Source organism: Macaca mulatta, chromosome 4 (genome assembly GCF_049350105.2).
Source record: "Macaca mulatta isolate MMU2019108-1 chromosome 4, T2T-MMU8v2.0, whole genome shotgun sequence".
Taxonomy (NCBI): Eukaryota; Metazoa; Chordata; class Mammalia; order Primates; family Cercopithecidae; genus Macaca; species Macaca mulatta.
The window spans coordinates 83,894,848-83,902,500 of NC_133409.1; the positions used below are offsets into that span (position 1 = coordinate 83,894,848).

Sequence of the window (7,653 nt, forward strand, 5' to 3'; positions counted from 1 at the left end):
AAAAGGGAAAAGACTCCCTATTCAACTCAAAATAAATAAAAATGACATGAGAAAAAGCTATGTGGCTGGTTAATAACACGTAAATAAACAAGCCAACTCATGTGAGTAGCTCTTTAACACATCCTCTCTATACTTACTGAAGTACCATAAAGAATTTCTAATTGTCATATTGTAAAAGCATTCCTTCTGGATAGTGGTGGAAAATTATTAGAATCTGTATAATAATAAACATGTGCACACTAAAAGACATAACCTGATTTCTAACCATGTGCTGACAAATAATTACTAAATCTTTTCTTACAGACAACTACACTTAACTAGAAATCTTGCTATATAAAATATGAAAAACATTTAAAGAATAAACTCTAAAACCAAACATATCTAAAATTCAAAAAAAAAATCTAGATAATATTTATCATCTTTAAATATTATTTTTAGGTTAATTTTCTGCATATGCAAAATGGAACTTTCAAAATGTTTTACCACCAATACAGCAAGAGGAAAATAAACATTCATTTCAGAAAACATTTTTCAATGTGAAAAGCACACTATTGTTGCAATTGTGAAAATTTACTCTGCCCATGTGTAAATCTCTTCACAGTAAATATATATTATACTTGTATGATCACCATTGCTCTAAATGAAAATGGACAAGAATTCTGTTTTGCCTATATTTACAAAATTAGGAGCAATCTCTAATGAATAGTGTATGTTTTTAGATCTAATAAGGATTTGCAGTAAACTACCAACTTTTTACATTTTATCTCTCGATGTAAAAGTTACTTATATTTTTGTAGTATACTAAAGCAAAATCACTCAAGGTCTCAAAAAAATTATTGCAGGCATGCCACACTAGCAATTCAGACTTCAAAACATATACTGTCACCCCGTCATATATTATCATATGTTATCACCCCAGCAGAACTTAATTTTAGAAGATTATTGAACTGGTAAGATCAGAATAAGTGGCAGACTATAAAGAACATGTTATAGCTGTACTGCTCCAATGCTGTAAGGCAAATGTTTTAGAAACTTAATATAATCAAGCAGTTGAGGTTATGTGGGTGAGCCAAAATGATTAATACACTTAACTCTTTTGAGTCACGATGGTTTATGTGATTATATCTTTGGTTATTACCTTTATTGTGATACTATGCATTCCCTGGTTATAGTCTTTACAATTAATAAGTCATTTAACCTCTTTGTGGACAAGTTTCCTCATCTGTTAAATGAGCATAATGATAATTGCTTCCTACCTTCCTTAGAAGTTGTCTGAAGATAAATGAGCTGGAATTTAGAATGTACTTTGCAGAGGAAGGCTGTAGAAGTTAAAAGAAAAAAAAAAAAAAAAGAAAGGGAGGGAGAGAGAGAGACAGAGAAAACAAGAAAGAAAGAGAAAAATCTCCCGAGAAAAATCCTCTTTTGCTCGGTACCAAAAATTAAAACATTTTACCTTGGATGGATTAACCCACTTGTTTTTCATTCCTAACTTAATTACCTATACTTCAAAATCAATGAATTTTAGCAGATAATTAAAATGGGAAAGCTATAGAGGGCTCTATGTTTTGGATAAACCTTTGACTACCCTATAGAATAATAAAATTTTACACATAATCACACATTATACTTGAAAGCCTCTGTCATAGGTTTTCCATCAGTGAATGTAAAATTCATTGTGCCAATGGATAACTGTATGGAATTTGACAAAAGTAGCAAGGTGCTGCAATAAAGAAAAGCTGTGGCATCGACTTAGGGCACACATAGCAGATAATAATCAAATATCATTGGAGGAGGCTGGGAAAATAGGAATCCGTGAATATAGGGTAAAATATTATTTTTAATTACATGTTGTAGTTGTAGTGACTTAGAAGGTAGAAAATGAACTAATAATCATTTGGATTTAGCCAAAAGATAGCCAAACAAAATGACAAAATGTTCAAAGTATCAGCTGGCTAGTTTTAGCTACAGGTAAGGTAGTACAAGAAAGAAAAGAACAATCAAAACAACAGCAAGGAGATGAAGAAGGAAAAAGAGGAGGAAGAGGAGGAGAGGAAAATAAAATTTAAAAGAACTGACCACTTTGCAAGCTGAATTTAGAGGTGATGTAGAGGGGATAAAACTTGCATGGTTGGATAACAAACGTATTTCTAATCTTCAGTGTCTCGAACCAGCAAAAGTTCTTAAAATTTTCTCAACATGGCCACAAGCCTTAATTAAGAATCAAATTAAGCATGATGCCTTAGATGCTTTCTTAAAACCTCTAAAAAAGTCAAGGCAATACCTTGTAGATTTTCTCATTTGGATAAAGACTTCTAGCCCAAAGTAGCAATGATTCAGTCTGAAGAGAGGCATGCCTTTAAAAGAATAGCGTGTTTGGCTTTTATAGTATAAGCAGATTCAATTAGACACATTTAAAGGTTAAGAAGAAACTGTACTGGTAAAAGCACTGTCACCCTGGTGTAGAAGGAATTGAGTCTCCAAATGTAGAAATTTGGGCTCTCAAGTTTCTGTGAGAAGGACAGCTGACTTGGAAGATAAAGGTTTGTATTACATGTCACTAAGTTTTTGGCTGTTTGTTAAGCAATATTCTTGTGACAGTTAATAATTAACATAAGCTCAAGATGTGTAAGTTCAGTGCCAAGAACTAGAGGTATAAAAGTGAATGATATAGATTCATTCAATCCCTATTCTCCTGCTGTGCCATAGAGTGTGGAAACATACAGGAACCAAGAAAACACATCTTGGATTAGTAATTTAACAATAACGTAAGTAAAAAAAAAAAAAAAAAAAAAAAAAAAAAGGATGTAAAAGAGGAGCACTGTCCCCAGACTGGGTAATTTAGGTATGAAAAGGGTCAGGAGAGTTTCCCTGGAATAAGTGATGTATAGATTAGAATCTAAGGAATAAAGAGACTATAACCAATTAGGTTGGTAGAGAAGGATAGGGATGAAAAAAGAGCATAATGGGCACTGGAGAAAGACATGTAAAGGTACAGAATGCAACACAGGACTGGAATACATCAATTTGGATGGAACTTACATTTTTAAAATATGTGCCAACAATTTAATGACCATACAAAAGAGCACGTGTTTCTTCCTTTGACACTATATTTTTCAGATGGATATAATGTATTAGTATACATAATAAAGTCAGAAATTTCAGGTAGGCCTAATGCAGACAAAAAATTTCTAAAAGTTGGAAAACTTGAGTCATGGATTTCATATAAACAAGGGTATTCAGTATCATTTTGTAAAACATGTGACTCACTTCAAAAATACAAGAATTCTCAAAAGAGGCCATAACACCTACAAGCTATAGCTGAGTGATTTTTGATCCTATAATGTATAGACTTCCATTCTCCTAGCCTTTATACTTCAGGGAGGAAAGAATGTTCCTGTTGCTTCGTAACATTTTGCATAATGGTTAGCCCTGGGGTGAAATTTCAGTTCTAGTACACTAAATTCCCTGATTCCAAGTACATTTTGACTCCTCCTTTAATGTTTCTTAATAAAATTCCTGGACTGTCATCTATTTTACTATCTAAATATGATTAAGAACATATTGGTGATATCATGCAGTTTTCCATTACTTACACGAAAATAACGTGAGAACCACTATCTCCTATTTTGAATTATTTTTTTCCAGTCATGGCTTTATATTTATCTCTGAGGAGAGTCTGTGTGGTGTGTAATGGATACAGAAAAAAAGAAGGAAGAATTTTTCTTGAAGATAATATACTTTGAGCACCTTGAGCTCAGTGAACAAAATCAATCATGGTCTTTGGACATGGAATTATGCAATGTTGAAGAACAGCTATGTAACTCTGCTATGTCTTTGCAATACTGAGTATTTACACCCTTTAACACCAGATATCTGGAGCCAGCTCTTCTTGTTAGTAGTAACAAAACTGTATCATTTTTTTTTATAATAATTTTCTGGAAGGAAGTATTCCAGAACAATTAGTTAACAGCAGGGTCTTGCTGAATTAGTAAAAACAAGATGGAGATTCCTTTAGAAGTCAATGCCTTAAGGGTGCTCCCTAGAGTGTTTGTATGTGTGGCTGTTAATTGAAAAATGAAAGAATCGTATAAAATGTAAATACACAATAGTCTCTGGTTCATTGTACAGTTTAAAAATGAGTACGTAGTTTCGAATTCTAGACTGCTAGAATTTTTTTTTAAATTTCATACCATAGCTGGTATAACTATATACTTAACAAGTGAAATACTGAAATTGAAATTAGAATATTTTAAGGCTACATTAAAACACCAAAAAAATCAATATTTAATGTATTCCTGTGAATTCTAATTTTCTTTTCCTGTTTCAGTAGGAAAACAGAATTCAGCATGTGATAATATTAGCAACACAAGGTAGTTGTCAACTTAGTGATTATCACTGTGTGCTTTTTATTGTGACTTGTGTACATTCCAGATACAAGTCTAAAGAAATAATACAGGTGCTGTTGGAAATAGAAATCTGTGTTGTGTCGATTTTCTCAAGGTGCTGGAGGCACTTGTATGTGAGAGAAAAACGCGAGTTAAAAAGGAGTAAGAAGAAAAGTCAGTAGCAATGAAAAGTGAAAGTAGGCAAAAATTGCACAGCAGAAAGCAATTGAACTATTAAAAAAAGAACGAAAGAATGAAAAGACAAAAAATTAAGAAAATAAGCTTAAAAATAAAAACTTTATAAAGAAAAAAATATGTTTGGTAATTGATTTTTCAAAAATGAACTTTGCTACTAGTATATTTGAACTTTAAAACAAAATATTTGAGTCTTCTGGAAAAAAATTAAAACAGAAATGTTTATGAACCAGAAATAAACACTTCTGGTGTCAAATTTTTGTGTTAGTTACAATATTTGTATTATCATATTTTACAAACTCAATTCAAAAGTCACCTGGATATTGGAATAATTTAAATGCATCACGCATTCACTTCCTTCAAGTTGTTGACACTAACAATGCACGTTTAGCAATTTCAGCAGCTTATTTATTTATTTTCCTTTTTTTTTTTTTTTTTTGAGACAGGATTTCACTCCAACTGGCCAAGCTGGAGTGCTGTGTCACCATCTTGGCTCACTACAACCTCTGCCTCCCGAACTCAAGTGATTCTCCAGCCTCAGCCTCCCAGGTAGCTGGGACTACAGGTGCATGCCACCACACCAGACTAATTTTTGTGCTGTTGGTAGAGACAGAATTTTGCCATGTTGCCCAGTCTGGTCTCAATCTCCTGGGATCAAGTGATCCACCCACCTTGGCTTCCCAAAGTGCTGGGATTACAGGCATGATCCACTGCGCCTGGCCTAACAGCTTATTTCTTTACAAAAACACAAAAATATTAACAAGTTTCATAAGAAAGGAAATCTTTATAAATTCTCAATATTCAATTAAGAAAAACTGATCCATTGCAATTAATATAGTCACATAGGACCATACTGAATGTAATGTTTTGCTTATATTTCATTATTCAATAAATTTGATTATATAACAGTGATTTTCCAAGTAAATGTGAAATCCATATCCAATACTTAATCTAGTCATATGAGAAATTTACTTTGAAAATAATTAAATTTAAAATATTTGACTAAATCTAATTTATCTTATTTTTTTGGAAATTGGATGTCCAGAAGTTTATTTTAAAGTTGATTAATTTTTATAAATTTTTTACAAAGAAAGTTAAATAATTTGACAAAATACTGACTTAAGTCACATAAAACCAAATTCAGTGATTTTTTAAAATTTATTATTCTGTCTCCAACTAAACTATAATCTCTTCGAAAGTGAGAACTAGAATACTCAATGTGTGGTGTAACTTTTGGTACTCAGTAGGAACTTGATGAATGCTTCATGAAATAATTTATTTTATATCTTGAATTAATCTATGTTTTTAAATTACTATTTCCACTGCACATTTGCACTGTCAGTTGTGTTTCTGTGAACACAGAAAGAAAATATCAATGTGTAAAAATTTGCCCAAGCTACAAAAAATGTAAAAATACTTGGTAAGATATAAAAGGAATTATAAAGTGATAATAGCTGCCTAAAGTGAAATCCCTCAACTGGTCTACTCTGGCCCAGTGAGTGGGCCAGAGTAAGGAGAAGAGAGAAAAAATAGAGGAGGGCAAGGCACTCTATATGACAGAAACTTTTTACAAGCACACTTTCATTTAAATGTTCCACAGGGCTGTCTCTGTAGAAACCACTGTGAGTTCAGTGGGACAGCCCCTTTCAACTCTGTGTCTCCCAGAATATTACCTTGGTGAATGTATAGATGATAAGAAATGTCTCTGTATTTTTAGCCCTTAAATCTTGCCTCATTTCAACAAAAGTAAATGTGTGTATGGGAAACATTTTTCCAAGTAATCATTCTATTCTTCTGGAATAGTAAAGTTTTGTAGAATCTGAACATCCTACTATTACAGTTTCAATAAATACATTCTGTGTTATTCAAAATGAAAAACTTACTGGGAAAAAATGTTACACTTGGGCTGATTTTCCTCAAAACAGGAATAAAATATTGTAAAGCAAAACCTCCTTAGCATTTTCAAAGATTAAAATGGTTGGTCTTGATGAGCATATGTTCAGTTGTACAACTCTCCACCCCTTGAGGTATATGCTATTATTAAGAATTGTGCACAAATAACAGCGTTGTTACACCCTTACATTTGTGAATCTAAAGAAGTTTGTGTCCTATCATTTTAATTTGTAAATTTCAGGTAACCAGCAGAACTTACCTTGAAAAAAGTCATGGTTGCACCATCCTCTACTGCTCCATATTCTATCTTGGTTTGTTTAGCTAAATCATCAGCAGAGTCAATAGGGGATTCCATGCGTTCCACTGTCAGAAAGGCGGCTAAGTTAGCAGTATACGAAGAAATGATGATAAGTGTGAAAAACCACCAAATGCCTCCCACTATCCTGGTGGACAGTGCTTTGGGCATGAGCTCAGAACCTAACAGAGAGTGGGGGAAAGGTGAAACGAATATAGAGAATTTGATCAGCAATCAGATACTTTTGGTCACAGTGGCAGAATGGAATCACTGTGTAATAAAAGCTTAAATCAAAGATTTACATATTACTTTAGTAAACAAGCAGCAACCATTGAGAGAGCAGAGGCTAATTTCAGAAAATAGACAATCTTTTAGGACATTCTTGTTTAAATATAGTGACAGGAGACTCCAGTTCTATCTGAGATGATGCAAAGTTCCAATTAAAATATTAATGAGTAAACATTTTTTGATAAAAATAGCATTAGAAGAGAATTTTTAAGCTTTCTGGTTTGTAAACTACATGTATGTTTTTTTCATATTTTGTTAGTTATGAGGGTTTCAGAGGAAGTGCTTAAATATACGTTTGGATCCATTTCTTAAGCTTTTTGTAAATTTCATTTTTCATGTGCATATAGCTCAAACATTTTATCTTGTTATTTTTTAAAGTTATGTATAATAATAAAATAACTACTATTACCCACACTTCTTGAAATGATGTGGGGTTTTAATGTAGGGTTTATTTTAAAATAAGATAATAAATTATGTTCTCCTGTATAAGCAAATATCTCCCATCACTATGGTTAGCATCAATTAAAAAATTAGAATATGAATATATATCTAAATCATCACATTTATTTTTACACATATATAAATATTTTATAAATA

The 7,653-nt window shown here is 32.2% G+C and overlaps 1 protein-coding gene across 3 annotated transcripts in view; it reads right to left on the bottom strand.

Annotated features, from left to right (window-relative positions):
- GRIK2 (glutamate ionotropic receptor kainate type subunit 2) overlaps nucleotides 1-7,653 on the bottom strand; it is a 699,047-nt gene that overhangs the window by 136,799 nt on the left and 554,595 nt on the right. For all 3 annotated transcript variants that reach the window (XM_015136997.3, XM_078001239.1, XM_015136995.3), the window contains one exon: nucleotides 6,733-6,950. In XM_015136997.3, the coding sequence (XP_014992483.1) occupies nucleotides 6,733-6,950 (218 nt within the window). The remainder of the gene's footprint in view (nucleotides 1-6,732; nucleotides 6,951-7,653) is intronic.